The sequence below is a fragment of the Dendrobates tinctorius genome, unplaced genomic scaffold (assembly GCF_039654945.1).
Source record: "Dendrobates tinctorius isolate UK_male_01 unplaced genomic scaffold, ASM3965494v1 ptg000116l, whole genome shotgun sequence".
Lineage (NCBI taxonomy): Eukaryota > Metazoa > Chordata > Amphibia > Anura > Dendrobatidae > Dendrobates > Dendrobates tinctorius.
In genome coordinates, this window is record NW_027361784.1 from 2,766,784 (window position 1) to 2,785,581 (window position 18,798).

The 18,798-nt window shown below is 44.3% G+C and overlaps 1 protein-coding gene across 1 annotated transcript in view; it reads right to left on the bottom strand.

The window, feature by feature from the left end:
* BAALC (BAALC binder of MAP3K1 and KLF4) overlaps window positions 1-18,798 on the bottom strand; it is a 124,335-nt gene that overhangs the window by 16,750 nt on the left and 88,787 nt on the right. Inside the window, exon 2 of the mRNA XM_073590106.1 lies at window positions 1,760-1,917. Within this exon, the coding sequence (XP_073446207.1) occupies window positions 1,760-1,917 (158 nt within the window). The remainder of the gene's footprint in view (window positions 1-1,759; window positions 1,918-18,798) is intronic.

Below are 18,798 nucleotides of genomic sequence, written 5' to 3' on the forward strand. Positions count from 1 at the left end.
CTCATATGAATCCAGCTGCCTTACATTTTGCTGGATTCATACAACTGAATTTACAAAAATTTGTATTTGCTAGAATCTCTAAATTTACTCATCCTTAGTTCCAAAAGATGCATCATGTGAACGGAACAGGCCATTAAAGGTACAACGAGAATATGGTGAAGCCCTCCAAGTTTGTGAAGTTGTGTTTACGATGGTGCATAACTGTGACCATGCGAGCACCTTACAAGCAGTGCAAGATTGAAGGGATGTCATTCTGGGAGGACATGAACAGATGGAGTATACTGGCACTACACACAAGAAATCCTCATGGAAGCACTTCTTTCCCTGAGAAGTTTTGGAGGTTTCAGCATTGCCCAAGAGACTTGCCACATTTTTTTGGAATCTACCCTTTTTAAGGCAGCTTCAGAAAAAGTCTGGGGAGTGGGCAACTATAGGTTAATTCTGCTCTACTCTCCCAAAAAGAAAATGGAGATGTAGAAATAATTGCTAGATTCTCCCATCAAGTACTGGGAAACACCAGTTGCCTCGTCAAGTTATTAATATTTGAAGGTTATGACATCTCTATAATACACAGATGAAGAAATGTATGTCAAATATAAAAACGATGCCATTTTTTAAAATTAGTAAATTGAAAATAATTATGTTGTGCATAAAATGGTAAAATATAATTGCTTGTTTTTAAATACATCATGGTTTCATAACTGGTCCCTACCCCGTTAGGTTCTTGTCCTGATGCGCGCTTTGCTTCTCTTACCCCAGTCTGCTAGACTATCTTGTGCTCCATGTCGGGCTGTGCAAGTAGCCCGAAACGCTCCCATGTGTTTTATTTCCTGGGCCTATATAAGGCCTCCCAAGATACATACCTGGATCTCGGTATTAAAACTTGCTAGTAACGCTTTTAGTTGTCTGTGTACAGTTTCTGTCCACAGTCTTCAGGACATCTATTGGCTGTCTGTGGTTTCCTGTCCATGAGTTATTGCTTGATGCTTCCAGTAACCCTGCTACCTATCAGTGGTCTCCAGGACGTCACCTGTTTGTCTGTGGCTTCCAATAACCCTGCTACCTATCAGTGGCTTCCAGTAACCCTGTTACCTTTCAATGGTCTCCAGGACGTCACCTGTTTGTCTGTGGCTTCCAGTAACTCTGCTATCTATCAGTGGCTTCCAGTAACCCTGCTACCTATCAATGGTCTCCGGGATGTCACCTGTTTTTCTGTGGCTTCCAGTAACCCTGCTACCTATCATTGGTCTCCAGGATGTCACCTATATGTCTGTGGCTTCAAGTAACCCTGCTACCTATCATTGGTCTCCAGCTTCCAGTAACCCTGCTGTCGGTCTGTGGTCTCAAAGACTTCACCTGTTTATGTGTGGCTTCCAGTTAGGCCGGGGTCACACTTGCGAGAAACTCGCACAAGCCTCGCGTCTCAATATCTAGCACTGCCGCCGGCTCTCGGGACCGGAGTGTGCGGCTGCATGTATTTCTATGCAGCTGAGCACTCCAGTCCGAGTTCCGGCGGCAGTGCCGGGTATTGAGACGCAAGACTTGTGCGAATTTCTCGCAAGTGTGACCCCGGCCTTACTCTGATATCTATTTCCCACGTACAATACCAGCCTGCTCCACCAACGCCCATGGCTCATATACCCACTCTACCCTTGGGTTTAGATGATCCAACTCATCTAGTGAGCCTGTTTTGTGTAACACCCTCCAATATTGAACTATTTGAAGTTAACTGGTGCACTTGTAGAAATCTGCTAGGTACCTCTGAAGTCCTGCACATACTCTTCTGCTTTTGGGTCTTTGTTCCTGTGGAGTAGACGGTTGGTTTTCCACATTGTGTTCCTGAATTGGTTTTCTTTAGGGTTTCTTTGCTAGAGGATGACACACATGTCTGAGTTAACTTCCCATCTTCCATAACACCTAAAACAAAAAGAAAAAAAGTACTAAATAACTTGAGAAAATATAGACAGAATATACCTCATGCTAAATCGGTCAGTAGCAAAAGTCCAAGGTCTGGGGCTCAGCGCCATCTACAAAAAAAATTATTTGATGACTGCTCATCAAGAATTCATTTGGTTCCAAAAAAATTGTTCTGTCCCTTTGGAGTCATATATCCCATTCACTAATGTTCATTGTGCTGGAAATGATCTCAGCTGTCAAGAGATAGGATGTACTCATCATAGCAAACTGATTAACCTCTCCTGGTGCTGACAAATCCCTATGGACATTTTCTTTTTCAATCCTTTGACTTTAGAAACATCCTTAAAAGGCAAGGTCACGTCTTATATTTCTTCGAGGCAATGCAAGTGCAGAAACGTAAGAACAAATTATTGCAGAAAGGAAATTTTATGATGAAAAATAAAAGATTCTGCCAGACCATCAAAGGTTTTTTTTCCAAGGTCAAACATTCAACAACCTCCTTGAAGAAAAGTCAGAAAACCCTGTGTGAATGCCTCCACTTATCCAGTGCGTAACAGCAGTGTACCAAGAGCAAGTATGGAAGAAACATGTAAAATGCAATCATATACCATAGTTATAGTTTGCATTGTAACACAAGAACAGACTGCTGACTTCTTTTAACCATTTCTCATCTTTTTAAATCTAAAGTGGTTCAAAGAAGCTTAACCCCTTAACGACCAGAGCTATTTTTGGTTTTGCATTTTCATTTTTTGCTCCCCTTCTTCCCAGAGCCCTAACTTTTTTTTATTTTTGGTCAAAATGGCCATGCGAGGGCTTGTTTTTTGCGGGACAAGTTCTACTTTTCAACGACACCATTGGTTTTACCATGTTGTGTACTTGAAAAATGGGGAAAAAATTCCAAGTGCGGTGAAATGGCAAACAAACTGCAATCCCACACTTGTTTTTTGTTTTGCATTTTTGCTAAGTTCACTAAATGCTAAAACTGACCTGCCGCTATGATTCTCCAGGTCATCATGAGTTCATAGACACCAAACATGTGTAGGTTCTTTTTTATCTAAGTGATGAAAAAAAAATCCAAACTTTGTTAAAAAAAAGCGCCATTTTCCGATACTCGTAGCGTCTCCATTTTTCGTGATCTCCGGTTGGGTGAGAGCTTATTTTCATTTTTAACAATACCATGTTGGTGCAGATAAGATCTTTTGATCGTCCGTTATTGCATTTTGATGCAATGTTGCGGCAACCAAAAAATGCATTCTGACGTTTTGACTTTTTTTCTCACTACGCCGTTTAGCAATCAGGTTAATCCTTTTTTTTTATTGATAGACCGGGTGATTCTAAATGTGACGATACCAAATATGTGCATGTTTGATTTTTCCTTATTGTTTTATTTTGAATGGGGCGAAAGTGAGGTGATTTGAACTTTTATATATTTTTTTTTAAAAAATTTCAGTTTTTGCATGCTTCAAAATAAATTCTCCATGGGAGACTAGTAGCTGCCATAACCCAATCGGCCCTGCTACATAGAGGCGTGTACAGTTATGGTGTGACAGCACAGCATTGAAACAGATTGATGTGTGAGGAAAAGAGAATAATACAGATTTAATTGATAGTGAGATAGAGTCTATAGGTAGCAGAGTCACTGCATTTCTGGTTACCAACCATAGATGGCATGAGATCAATGGAAGGCCCCATCTTACCACAGCCATATGTTTTGAGGTCACTTTGACATTAGTAAGGCTTTGTTTGTATGAAAGAGCTTGAAATAGGTTGGAAACAGTCCGTTGAGACCATAGAGCGCTGCACAGATCTTTTCAGGGCAATTGGAGGCTTTGATGTACTATCAATTTGCACCACTTCACAGTTTATCACATTTTTAGGGAAACATTTGACAAAGCTGGAGAAATTGAATTTCACAGGAATAGTTTGCCAGTACAGGTGATTATTGGACTTTTTCTTCTTATTTGATAAGATTTCATTATGTTGATTTTTTATTTTTTTTTTAAACTCAAAACAACCTCTCTTACGGGATTTTTTTTAAACATGCAACTGTCAAAAAATGTGTTTAAATAATAAAATAGCCATTTCTCACTTAGTCAGTCCACTGCTGCTGCAGTGATGTTGCTCCAGTGGTCCTCCATGGCCCTGCAATGATGATTTCACACCTATCCTTCACATGATCGCTGGCCTCAGAAACTGACGTGTAGATCATATGACCACTAAGACCAGTGATTTCCTATTGGAATCATGTAAATGATGAATATCATTTAATCATTGCAGGCGAGGACCACTGGAGCAGCAGCGCTAGAATGGAGGATTGAAGAATAGGTGAGTTTTATTCAAAACACATTTTCAACCATTTCACCATTATTCAAAAATTCAGGACAAACCATTTATTACCACTTATTGGGCTACAATGAGTGCTCCCTAATGGCAAAAAAAACAAATCATCTATGTTTTTGAGTGTAAGAAGGAAGCAGTGGCAGAGCAAACAACTGTGATGGGTATACTATTGCAGTTTAGATTTATATACAGTTAGGTCCATATATATTTGGACAGAGAGAACATTTTTCTAATTTTGGTTCTAGACATTACCACAATGAATTTTAAACAAAACAATTCAGATGCAGTTGAAGTTCAGACTTTCAGCTTTCATTTGAGGGTATCCACATTAACAGTGGATGAAGGGTTTAGGAGTTTTAGCTCCTTAACATGTGCCACCCTGTTTTTAAAGGGACCAAAAGTAATTGGACAGATTAAATAATTGTAAATAAAATGTTCATTTCTAGTACTTGCCAACACTTTGTTGGCAATGACTGCCTGAAGTCTTGAACTCATGGACATCACCAGACGCTGTGTTTCCTCCTTTTTGATGCTCTGCCAGGCCTTCACTGCGGTTGTTTTCAGTTGCTGCTTGTTTGTGGGCCTTTCTGTCTGAAGTTTAGTCTTTAACAAGTGAAATGCAAGCTCAATTGGGTTGAGATCAGGTGACTGACTTGGTCATTCAAGAATATTCCACTTCTTTGCTTTAATAAACTCCTGGGTTGCTTTGGCTTTATGTTTTGGGTCATTGTCCATCTGTAGTATGAAACAACGACCAATCAGTTTGGCTGCATTTGGCTGGATCTGAGCACACAGTATGGCTCTGAATACCTCAGAATTCATTCGGCTGCTTCTGTCCTGTGTCACATCATCAATAAACACTAGTGACCCAGTTCCACTGGCAGCCATGCATGCCCAAGCCATCACACTGCCTCCGCCGTGTTTTACAGATGATGTGGTATGCCTTGGATCATGAGCTGTACCACGCCTTCGCCATAATTTTCTCTTTCCATCATTCTGGTAGAGGTTGATCTTGGTTTCATCTGTCCAAAGAATGTTCTTCCAGAACTGTGCTGGCTTTTTTAGATGTTTTTTAGCAAAGTTCAGTCTAGCCTTTTTATTCTTGATGCTTATGAGTGGCTTGCACCGTGCAGTGAACCCTCTGCATTTACTTTCATGCAGTCTTCTCTTTATGGTAGATTTGGATATTGATACGCCTACCTCCTGGAGAGTGTTGTTCACTTGGTTGGCTGTTGTGAAGGGGTTTCGCTTCACCATGGAGACTATTCTGCGATCATCCACCACTGTTGTCTTCCGTGGGCGCCCAGGTCTTTTTGCATTGATGAGTTCACCAGTGCTTTCTTTCTTTCTCAGGATGTACAAAACTGTAGATTTTGCCGCTCCTAATGTTGTAGCAATTTCTGTTTTTGCAGCTTAAGGATGGCTTATTTCACCTGCATGGAGAGCTCCTTTGACCGCTTGTTTCCTTCACAGCAAAACCTTCCAAATGTAAGCACCACACCTCAAATCAACTCCAGGCCTTTTATCTGCTTAATTTAGAATGACATAACGAAGGGATTGCCCACACCTGTCCATGAAATAGGCTTGGAGTCAATTGTCCAATTACTTTTGGTCCTTTTACAAACAGGGTGGCACATGTTAAGCAGCTGAAACTCCTAAACCCTTCATCCAGTTTTAATGTGGATGCCCTCAAATGAAAGCTGAAAGTCTGAACTTCAACTGCATCTGAATTGTTTTGTTTAAAATTCATTGTGGTAATGTCTAGAACCAAAATTAGAAAAACATTGTGTCTGTCCAAATATATATGGACCTAACTGTACATTCACTGCCATGATCTTCACATGACTGTTTGTTCTGCAGAAATTCTGTGTTTGCTCCAAAGAGCATTGAATTAAAAAAAAGAATCAGAAAGTAAACAATAAATCAGTTAAATGCCGGAACTATTTAGATAATCCAACATTAATATTACAAATATAATTACTGCCGTTCGTCATACCAGATGGAGAAAAGGGATTAGTAACGGTTCTGCTATTGTTTTTCAAGGATTTCCAGAATAGGAAGAGTTAACTAAAAATAAACAGATTTACTATAATGAACCTGGAATATGGCACCGTGAACATGAAGGATTAGCATAACGAATGGGCGCAAAAGTCAAGTATGGAACCGCTATGGATTCTATTAATGTGCTGTCTGTGGGTAACGGTTTACATGAAGAATCCCATAGGATGGGAGCGTGCAGTTACTGTAAATGCTCATTAGACATTCGATGATAGTTCTCCAGTTTATACATTTTGATTCCTCTTATATGTTTTGTACCATTAAATTGCAAAGATGTTATCTTGAATTTATAGAGCTTAAAGAACTATTCCTGTTTTACTAAATGATGGAATATCGCTATCACTTAAAGTCGTCCCGGACTAAGATATTGATGACCTAACATATTCTTATGACCTAAGTGAAACGATCCTATGGATTTATTTTTTGTTTATTAATTTACAGATGTAGCCACCTTAAATTTCTGTTTTTGATATAAGTTTTACTATATGAAATCTTGCTTTTTTTGTGCTTGTAAGCAGGGCTGCGGAGTCGTGGAGTTGGAATTGAAGTCGGTATAAAATAGGCTGACTCCTAAAATATATAATAAATTGGGTACAGTAGGACAATGCAGAATGTGATGTAAATGTTTTCATAAGAATTTGGAAAAGTTATGAAATGTCCTATAAATGTCTGTGGAACTAAGGATCACGGCTTTAATTTGAGATGAATCTGTGCTGCACTTTATGTTGTGGAGTTGGAATCGTGGAGACGGAAGTCAAGGAAATTGAAGAGTCGGAGTCAGAGGCTTGGCTTACCGACTCCACAGCCCTGCTGGTGGTAAGATTGTCTTCAGTACTGTGTTTTATTTTCTGCAGGTGCCTGCACCAAACTGCATTAACAACTTCTCACATCCGATTTGCTTGGACATTTAAATGCAGCAGAATTTGAGCAAGAAAAAAATGCAGAATTTTACGCTATATGCATAAACAGTCTAAGGCCACATGCACACATTGAGTATTTGGTGAGTTTTTTACGACAGTATTTGTAAGCCAAAACCAGGAGTGGAACGGTCAGAGGAAAAGCATAATAGAAACATTTGCACCACTTCTGCATTTTTCACCCACTCCTGGTTTTGGCTTACAAATACTGGTGTAAAAAACTCAACAAATACTCAATGTGTGTATGTGGCCTAAGGCCGGAGTCACACTAAACATATGAAAAATCGGTCTGACTCTAAACTGCCGAGAGTTGTAGGAGTGTCATGCGAGTACAGTCCGATTTTCACACCTAGTACCTGATTTACATCCGATTGCAGTGCGATTTTAACATGACCTTTTACATAGAGCAATTCTCTATGTCATTTATACATTATTTTCAAAGGAAATATTCTTCAAAACGCACACGTATATATATATATATATATATATACATACAGTATATATATATATATACACAGCATATGTGAGTGTGTTTTAAAGAATATTTCCTTTGAAAACAATGTAGATAGAATAAAAGCTGGCACGTACAGTAAAATCACAGAGTGACAGATTAGAATAGATAGATACATACACATAGAATATGTGGTGCCCCCAGGAGTATGGTCACCACAGTGGCATTGCCTTCCTCCTAGGGAGTGTGATGTCTTGCTTGGAAGCAATAAAGGATCTCTCTGGCAGTTATCCACAACACAGTTTCCATTCCAGGTCAGCAGAGGGAGCTCTGAACCAAAGCTGGGGGAGGAGCTGCTCTCTGGGGGCCAGGAAGGAAAAAGCAGAAGTTCGTGTGAGGAGGGCAACGTGTGTGGACGTGAGAAGAAGAGCTGGGAGATTGAGCAGAGAGTTCAGGCTCATTCCCAGCTATAGCGCATGATCTGGAGCCCGGTCTCCAAGGCTGTACGGACACTGATGGTCCTGCAACAGAAACAGGAGGAATAGGAAGCTGTAAATGCTCTATTCCCACATAAGACTCGGAGGCACAACAGCGACACGTGAGCCAGAAGAGGAAGGCTACAGCTGTCTGCCATACGAGGGCGTTCTAAGGAGAATAAGCAAGTGGAACTTCAGTGTAGCTGAGCACTGCAAGTACCTAAAACTAAGCGCTAGGAAGGAGACTACACAACCCATCTGCCTATAGAGATTCCTAAGTTGCTTCCAGGCTAGCCAGCTCCTGTGCCATCTGTAATCTGGACCCTGGACTGCATTTGCCAAGCAAAGTAAAGGTAAAGAAACTGCACCCTGTTGTGTCCTTGCCTTCTTCCTGCAACCCCATCAGCACTGCTACATTTCTGCGCCAGACACTGCACCCTCTTCCTCAACATCTATCCTCACTGCCCTGGGATTACTGCCCTACCTGTGGAAGGCCACAACATCATAGCTGCACCGCACCATCTGTCCCAGGGGATCTGTCTGCAGCATCGGCTTAACATCTTCATTGCCGAACACCACAGGTGGCGTCACGAATCATTCACTCATAAACTTTATTCCATCACTTAATCCCTTTTACATGGGTGCCCAGGGCCACGGACCGGGTCACCGCTATTGTGACACTTCCCTCTGAGATACCGGCCCTGTACCGAGTACCCCACAACCCTGGGAGGGTGACCCATTTTGGCGTCACGAACAGGATTTACGGAGCCCGGTGTCCCCGGGTCCTGTGTGCCAGAGACTGTGTTATCTGCCATAGACTATTTGTGCAGTTGCCTCCATTACCCCGCCGCTTGGCGCACGCGGGAAGCAACAGGGGCGGGCCGTCATGGGCGGAGCCATCCGAAAAGCGCGAAAAAGTGAAGTTCCGCATGGGAAGAGGCCAGTGCGCGAGAAGTGAGAAGCGGAGGCCTGCAGCCCCGGCGTCCCCCCGATCGTCCAGCCGGTGGAGCGGTAACCGGTAAGCCAGTGCAACCCAGGGCCTGGCCAACGTTAACTAGGGGGAAAGACAATGTCTGAGGCAAGAGCAGATGCAACGGTGGACACCACCGCACCCCCCACAGCGCCGCAAGATGCAGGGACCAGCGCAGCTGCGGCTCCAATGGCACCACAGAATCCAGCAGCCAGTGCTGCCTCCACAGCGCCACAAGAATCAACGCCCACTGCAGGTGTCCCCATAATGCCGCTGTCCATACCCTATATACCGGGAGCGGCCTGACTACCGCAGTACTCAGGTGAGTCACATACCCTGAGTGAATTCAAAGAGAGACTGTGCATTTTGTTTGAGGTGTATCCTCTGTCTGAAAACCAAAAAGTGAACATCCTTATTGGGCAGCTAACTGGTGCAGCACAAAGGGAAGTATAAGCCTGGCAGGACACTGACAAAGAGACTGTAAAAAAGATTCTGGCTAAGCTGAAAAGCACCTTTGACACTCGCACTGCAGCTGAAATAAAAATGAGATTCTTTGGGTGTAAGCAGAGAGTGCAGGACGGTATACGGGACTATGCCCTTAACCTGCAGGAGGCGCTGCGAGCCATAAAGCAGATTGACCCAGACAGTGTGAAAGATGGAAACAGACTGTTAAAGGAGCAATTTATTGAAGGACTCCTATCCAGTACCCACAGAGCACAGCTGCGCATCATAGCCCTACAAAACACTGATCTAGACTTTGTAGACTTCAAAGACAGGGCTATTCAGGTGCTGCATGAACCAAATGTCTGCCGTCCAGCGCCCCCTAGGCGCCCAGTGATCACATACCATCTAGAAGCAGCATCTTTCCCTCTCAGCCCTGTGGAGGCTCATGCACAGACTCTGGACAAAGACCCATCTACCGAATTGCGTCTTCAGGTCCAGGAGCTGACCAAAAATATGGCTGCACTTGCCAAAACTGTGCAGTCCCTGCAGGTGTCATCAAAGGAGAAGATCCAGCTGGCCTCCAATCCAGGGGATGTCCCATGGCTACGGAAGAAGAGGATGCCGCCACGCTGAGGGAGGGACAACGATCGCTATGACTTGGACGGACGTCCCATCTGTCGTCACTGCTGCAAGGCAGGCCACATTGCAAGGTTCTGTTATTTAAACGAGCAACCCATGGGCAGAGGGCCAAACTCCAGGAGTAGGACCACAAGGCCCAAAGAACTGGCGAGCCAAGTATGTTGGAGGGCGACCGGTCCTCCCAGTGGTGATTGACGGCATCCCCATGAACGCTTTGCTGGACACTAGCTCTCAGGTGACAACTATGCCATATATCCTTTACAAGCGGTATTGGGCTGACTCTGAACTTACTCGCGGCCCAAGTGATGAACTCACAGTAGTTGCCAGCAATGGTCAGTCTTTGCCGCAAGTAGGATGTAAAGAGATTACAATTAAAGTGGGGCGAGTAGAGTTAAAATCTCAAGGTCTGATAGTTGTAGACATTGATCGACGAGAATGTAATCCAATGATGACCTTAGGTACTAATGTGATTTAAAATTGTCTTCCCGAGGTTATTGTTTTGTTGCAACAGGTGGCTGAGACTGCTGGTCCCAGCGAACAAGGAGATCAAGGCCCTGATGCAAAGACAGCAGGTAGAACTGTCTGGCGGAGAAATTGGCAGCGTCAGAGTGAGTGATTCTTTCCCCATTGCAATACCCCCCCAGAGGTGAAATGTAAATTTGGTGTCGGGCAGCCATAGGCCTCAGAGGAAAAGATTACAAGCATTGGTAGAGCCAGTGTACTCTGATAGCCGGCCCACTGTCCTGACAGCCAGAGGGGTAGTTGATGTTCGCAAAGGGAGAGTACCTGTACGCCTCTTGAATTGTGGGGAAGAGGAGGCCACAGTTGCTAAGCTGCTTACTGTCAGTAACAATGCAATACGGGCAGCAGAGCCCTTGGTCTCATCCGACCAGGTGGAGGACAATGGCTCCATAAAGCAGCTGGAGGAGTGGTGTCAGCAGCTGCAGGTGGGAACTGACTCCACCCCTTCATACCAAAAGAGTGGGGTTTACCGAGTGACTCAGGAGTATGAGCCTGTATTCAGTAAACACCCCCTAGACTTTGGGAAGGCAAAAGGGGTTCAACACCATATCCCCACTGGAGATCATCCCCCCATTAAAGAAAGGTACCGGCCTAAACCCCCAACACAATATCAATGTGCCAAAAGTATGTTGCGGGAAATGAAGGAGGCTGACAGTTGTAGCCCCTGGGCAGCTCCCATAGTCTTTGTGAAAAAGAAGGATGGTACCATGAGAATGTGTGTTGATTACAGAAAAATTAACAGCATTACACATAAGGATGCCTACCCTTTACCCAGAATTGAGGAGTCATTAGCTGCACTTAAAACTGCTAACTATTTTTCCACCTTAGATCTCACTAGTGGGTATTGGCAGGTTCCCGTGGCAGAGGCAGACAAGGAGAAAACAGCGTTTACTACACCAATGGGTCTCTGCGAGTTCAACTACATGCCGTTCAGGCTTTGCACCGCCCCAGGGGCATTTCAACAGTTAATGGAGTGCTGTCTTGGACACAAGAACATCGAGACAGTCCTGTTGTACCTTGATGATGTCAATGTTTTCTCCAAGACTTATGAAGACCATGTGAAGCACCTGGCTGAGGTGTTGGAAGCGTTGTCCAACTTTGGCCTGAAAGTGAAGCCATCCAAATGCCACCTCCTGAAGCCCAAGGTACAGTACCTCGGTCATGTAGTGAGTGCAGAAGGTGTGGCACTGGATCTTGAACAAAGTCACTGTCATCCGAGACTTGCAGAAGCCCAGCAACCTCCATGAAGTACGTCAATTCCTCGGGTTGGTAGGCTACTACCGAAGGTTCATCAAAGGCTTCACTGAGATAGCAACCCCTATGCAAAATCTTCTGGTGGGCCAGCCCAAGAAAGCCAGGAAGAAGTGTCCTACATTTGAATGGAATGAGGAACTGGAGAGGTCCTTCACTCGACTGAAAATGGCTCTCACAGGAGATGAAGTTCTGGCCTACCCAGATTATGACCAACCATTTGTGTTGTATACTGATGCCAGCAACGTGGGACTGGGAGCAGTACTGTCACAGGTACAGAATGGCAAAGAAAGAGTGATCTCTTACGCCAGCAGGAAGCTTCGTCCCACTGAAAGGAACCCTGACAACTACATTTCCTTCAAACTGGAGTTCTTCACCATAGTCTGGGCTGTGACTGAATGATTCAAGCACTACCTAGCTTCAGCCAAGTTTACCATCTTCACGGACAACAACACGTTGACTCACTTGGAAACTGCAAAACTAGGTGCACTGGAGCAGCGATGGAAGGCCCGGCTGTCTAACTGTGAATTTACCATCAAGTACCGAGCGGGGCACAAGAATGCCAATGCTGATGCGCTGTCCAGAATGCCTAATCTGCCACATGCAGGAGAAGACCCTGAGGCACTCGAAGAAATAGAGTTACCTGCCTTCCACCGGCCAATTGCGGCGCAACGTGCCCAAGGAGTGAGAAACAGACGGTCTATCGTGAAAGAGGCCACCCTAAATCCATTGCCTCATCATGACTGGGCAGAAATGCAGGATAGCGACCCCGCAGTCCACCTGGTAAAGGAGCTACTGTCACAAGCTGACTCACGCCCAGATCCAGATGCTCCTAAAGAAACCCAGTAGTTGTGGAAGGAAAGAGGCAGGCTGTTCATCTATGAAGGAAAGCTGTCGGAGGAGTATCAATGCCCGCACTCATGAGCTGGTCTGGCAGGTGGTAGTCCCAAAGAGGGAGGCATCAATGGTCTTGGAAGCATACCACAATGGAGCTGGACACTTCGGATGGAAGAAGTTGGAGGCCTTACTCCGGGAGAGATTTTACTAGGCTGGTATGAGGAAGGCCATTGATAATTGGTGCCGGGAGTGTGGATAATGCAACCTGCGCAGAAAAGACCGTAACAGCAAGCGAGCTCCTTTGCAGCCAATAATAATCAAACAACCACTTGAGTTGGTCGCCCTGGACCATGTGAAGCTGGTCCCAAGCCGTTCAGGCTACGTTTATGCTCTTACCATCATTGACCACTACTCGAGATTCCTGGTAGTCGTGCCTGTCAAGGATCAAACAGCCAGGACAGCAGCCAGAGCATTCCAACAGCACTTTTGTCGACCACACGGATATCCCGAGCGAGTGCTTACAGATCAAGGTCCAGCCTTTGAGGCAGAAGTGTTCCAGGAATTCTGTAACTTGTACGGTTGCAAGAAGATCAGGACAACACCGTACCATCCACAGACCAATGGCATGTGTGAAAAGATGAATCAGGTGGTCATCGATCTACTGAAGAGCTTGCCTTTGGAGGAGAGGAATCTGTGGCCAGAGAAGTTGCCAGATCTGGTCGACCTCTACAATCACATTCCTGTGAATTCCACCAACTGCACTCCAGCCTACCTAATGAGAGCGAGGCCTTGCAAGTTGCCTATTGATTTGGATATGGGAGTCCTTACACCTGAGGTAACATCACCAGATGCTGACTGGGATACAGAGCGGCAGAAACAATACCAAAGAGTACAAGAGTGCATAGAAAAGAGTATAGCTCAGGCGAGACAAAAGCAAGAAAAGAACTACAATCAACATGCACCTGCAGTTCCCTTGTCACCCGGAAAACAAGTCCTAAAAAGGAAAAGGAGGATGCATAAATTGGATGACCAATGGGAAGCTGAACCCTACACTGTCTTACCATCAAACTTTGACAACACCAAAGTGTGCCTTATAAGTAAGGATGGAGGAGAAACCTCATCAGCAGTATCGAGTGATCATCTGAAATTGTGCCCTGACCAACTAAAGGACAGAATGGAAGAACAAAACAACCTTCTGCCCATAGAGGAAGAAGAAAAAAAAGGTCAGCACTGTATTCGGAGAATTTCCTGCAAATTTGACTAGAGCGAATCAAGCCATAGTGGTGGCAGTTTTGACCTTTCCCCAACTGGTAGTGAAAGAAGAAGTGACTCAAGACCACCCTGAAACCAGCAAGTACAGGTAGTGGATGCCACACCAGCAGTGGAACAAGAGAATTCTCACCCTGCCAGTGGTGAATCTGTCATGCCCACAATGAGTAGAAGTGGTCCTAGGAAATATAGTATCCCTGTGCTATGCAGAACCAACAGTAATGTAGCCAGTACAACACACACTACACCAGTAGTAGTTAATACAAGGCATCCAGTAAGGTCCACAACACCAGTGCTACGTAGGTCTGTCTGTGGTACCCAAGGTATTCCACCCCTAAGGTTCCGCATATAGATAAGTTTGTAAATGTTTATCTGTAAATATGCAACGTTTCAAGTTTTGTGCCTATAGAGACTCTGTAAGACATTTTGGAGATTTTATTTTGTTTCAATGGACAGTTGGACCACAGGACTATGTGTGGCCAAAACTCTACTTGTAAATAGTTTACCAACTTGCTCAGGAATTGGACCATGGACATTGACGCTTGGACTAATCGTCACAGGGACTATTTTTGAGCTTGGTTTTTGTAATTTTTCATTTTTTTAAATCTTGTTACAGTTACAATTGTTAATTTGTTAATATGTTTTCCATGTTTTCTCAGTCCGGGAGTACTGAATTGCACTAGGGGGAATGTGGCGCCCCCAGGAGTATGGTCACCACAGTGGCATTGCCTTCCTCCTAGGGAATGTGATGTCATGCTTGGAAGCAATAAAGGATCTCTCTGGCAGTTAACCACAACACACAACACAGTTTCCATTCCAGGTCAGCAGAGGGAGCTCTGAACCAAAGCTGGGGGAGGAGCTACTCTCTGGGGGCTAGGAAGGAAAAAGCAGAAGTTCGTGTGAGGAGGGCAACGTGTGTGGATGTGAGGAGAAGAGCTGGGAGATTGAGCAGAGAGTTCAGGCTCATTCCCAGCTACAGCGCATGATCTGGAGCCCGGTCTCCAAGGCTGTACGGACACTGATGGTCCTGCAACAGAAACCGAAGGAATAGGAAGCTGTAAATGCTCTATTCCCACATAAGACTCGGAGGCACAACAGCGACATGTGAGCCAGAAGAGGAAGGCTACAGCTGTCTGCCATACGAGGGAATTCTAAAGAGAATAAGCAAGTGGAACTTCAGTGTAGCTGAGCACTGCAAGTACCTAAAACTAAGCGCTAGGAAGGAGACTACACAACCCATCTGCCTATAGAGATTCCTAAGTTGCTTCCAGGCTAGCCAGCTCCTGTGCCATCTGTAATCTGGACCCTGGACTGCATTTGCCAAGCAAAGTAAAGGTAAAGAAACTGCACCCTGTTTTAGGTACTGCAAGTACCTAAAACTAAGCGCTAGGAAGGAGACTACACAACCCATCTGCCTAGAGAGATTCCTAAGTTGCTTCCAGGCTAGCCAGCTCCTGTGCCATCTGTAATCTGGACCCTGGACTGCATTTGCCAAGCAAAGTAAAGGTAAAGAAACTGCACCCTGTTGTGTGCTTGCCTTCTTCCTGCAACCCCGTCATTTTCTTAACCAGCAGAGGGAAAGCCGAGGGCTGGGGGCCAATGTTTATAGCCTGGGAAGTGGGTAATACCATGGAGCTTCCCAGGCTATTAATATCAGCTCACAACTGTATACTTAGCCTTTACTGGCTATTAAAATGGGGGACCCTAAAAAAAATCACGTAGGGGCCCCCTATAATTAATAAACAGCAAAGGCTATGCAGACAGCTGCCCCCTCCAGGCTTAAAACATCAGCTCTCAGCCGCCTCAGAAAAGGCGCATCTGTAAGATGCGCCAATTCTGGCACTTAGCTTCACTCTTCCCAATTGCCCTGTAGCGGTGGCAAGTGGAGTGATGGTTGGGGGGGTTGATGTCACCCTTATATCGTCAGGTGACATCAAGCACTGAGGTTAGTAATGGAGAGGCATCAATAAGACACCCCCATTACTAACGCCATAGACACAAACAGAAAAAATTCCTTTAATTGCAAGAATGACACAGACTCCTTTAATAAATCTTAATGAAACCATACTTACGTCCTCGCCCATTCCACGAACGTCATTGTCGTCTGAAAAATAGTTAAAAAAACAAGCAACAATATTCCTCACCTTTCCGCAGAGATGATGATAATCCATTTGTCCCACAATGGGTCTAGCTCTGCTACATCTAGATGGCAGACTTCATGGTTGCATGATGCAACCATACAGCCTGCCATCCAGCAGAGACACCAAACAGCATGTGCTCAGTGTCTCCCTGTGAACTCCCATTCCCTGTCTGATGGCATTGCGAGAGTGAGAATGTTCTCCTGCTCGTGGTGCCATCATACAGGTCTTGCGAGTTCTCAGCCAATGAACTCAATTCACCTGTGTGACATCAGTGCGAGCACCGTGAGAAATTTTCCCACGGTGCTTGCTCTGACGTCAGAAAGGTGATGTGAGTTCACTGGCTCTGAGCTCCCAGGACCTTTGTTTAGTGTGCTCCACCATTATCTACAAGGTGTGCATTTACCTGGCTTACCTTTGTGACTCTGCATACCTTGCCGTACTGGTCAACCTTCTGCAACCCACCTCCTTACACTGTTGTTGCGCTTTCATCACATTGAACATTCATTCCTGCACTATGGCTGTGGTTCCCCTGTCTCCCTTGGTTGCAGCTTTGGACTTACCTATGTTCTTTCTAAATCTGCCACCTGTGGTTTCCACTGTGCCAAATCCTCACTCTCCATGTGCCTCCCTATCTGCTGTACTAATGCCAGTAGCCCATGTGCCCCTCCGGACCTAAGTCTTTGTGGATCCACCTCACCGGAGGAGCTTAACAATCAGTTACACAAATACATTTTACTACACGTGAAAGTGATTTTAGTAGTGGGGAAAAGCAGTTGCGGGGTAATCAGATTCCACATGGATAAACTACTGGCACCATGAGCAGAGATTAGGCTGTCACTAAAGTGTCCATTACTCAATGCATAGATTAGGTGGGCTGTCGTGAGACAAAAATAAAATCGCAACTCTTCAACCGCTGTCCTCCTGGTGATAGCATCCAAAAGGTAAGCAAAATGAATAATGCACCCCAACACTTCTACATACCGTTGCATAGTTTTCACAATTACAAATGTTCCAGTCATTCTTTAATCCATTCATTGCTTCCAACCTTTAGCTGTTACAAAACTATTTAAGGGCATATCCTCAGAGGGATACGGAGCGGTAATACTGCACCCATAACAGTGTGTGTCCCTATACTGTATGTATTTCATACAAAAGTCTTTCCTGTCCATCAGATGTCATGATGAAGTTATTCTAATATTAAATGATTACTTCCATGGGAGAAAAAGTCACATAAAAAACACATAAAGCCATGCAGGTTCCGTGGTCATGTACATCAGGGTTCCCCCACTCCAGTCCTCAAGGCCCACCAACAGATCATGTTTTCAGGATTTCCTTTGTATTGCACAGATGAAGCAATTATCACCTGAGCAATACTAAGGAAATACTGAAAACATGATCTGTTGGTGGGCCTTGAGGACTGGAGTTGGGGAACCTTGATCTACATGACACCTAAAGACTAAAGCCTGGGTCACACTTGCGAGTCTCTCGCCTCAATATCCGGCACTGCCACCTGCGGTTCTGACCGGAGTGTTCAGCTGCATAGAAATACATGCAGCCGTACACTCTGATCCCAAGTACCGGCGGCAGTGCCGGGTATTGAGGCGAGAGACTCGTGTGAGTTTCTCGCATTGCACTAGCAAGTCTGACCGCGGCCTTGGGTGTCTCCACGCTGTTATTTTCAGGAGCAGAAACACTTAGAAAAACTCTGAGGAGTTAAAAAAAAAACATGAGTTTTGATTGGAGACTTGAGGTACGTGAATCTGTTGTCTGCTCTAAGAAAAATCGCACTGGTCTCTTCCGTATTTAGGATGGGACTCACATGTTCAAGACTATGGGTGCACAAATAAATCTGATCCCATACGGAACAACTGTATAGCATCCGATTTTTAGGTCTACAATCCAATTCTTAACATAGGAAACTATTTGGGCTTGTAAATTTTATCAGCTGGTGTATAAAATCAGATGTCATACTGATGAAAAAGAGGAATTTTTTTTATATGTTTATGTAAATTTATCCAAAATAGTATTTTCATCTTAGACATTTATAGAATAGCCGTAGGATAATCCATAATCGGTGCAGGTGTAAAGGTGGTATCTGCATCTATCTTGAGAACAAGGCCCTATCTTGTGCCTTAGGGCTCATTCAGATGCCCATGTTTTTCAGAAAGTAGTTCTTGTAGTTTCAGCAGTGAGTTTGTTCACAGTTTCATCAGAGTGTCATCTGAGTTTGCTCCGCGTTTCAGCAGTTTTCTGATATGAAAAGTTTATGTTCCTTCTCCTGTGTTTGAATAATGCTTACTATTGTATGTATTGCATCAACTATTATTTACTACTGTTTGATAGTGCATGAATTTCTATCTCCAGCATTGGTGTTCTGTTGCCAGAAAAGCACTATTAAAAAAAAAAAAACGGGAAGTTCCTGCTCACTCATTGTGTGTGTGGCTGTAGCACAGATTTACTACTTTGCAATTTGACAGACAAGATGCTAAGACCCTAAGCTATAAGAAATAACGGTTGTACGCCGTGTTATCTTTGTTCCTGAATAAATATATATTCACTGTTGAAC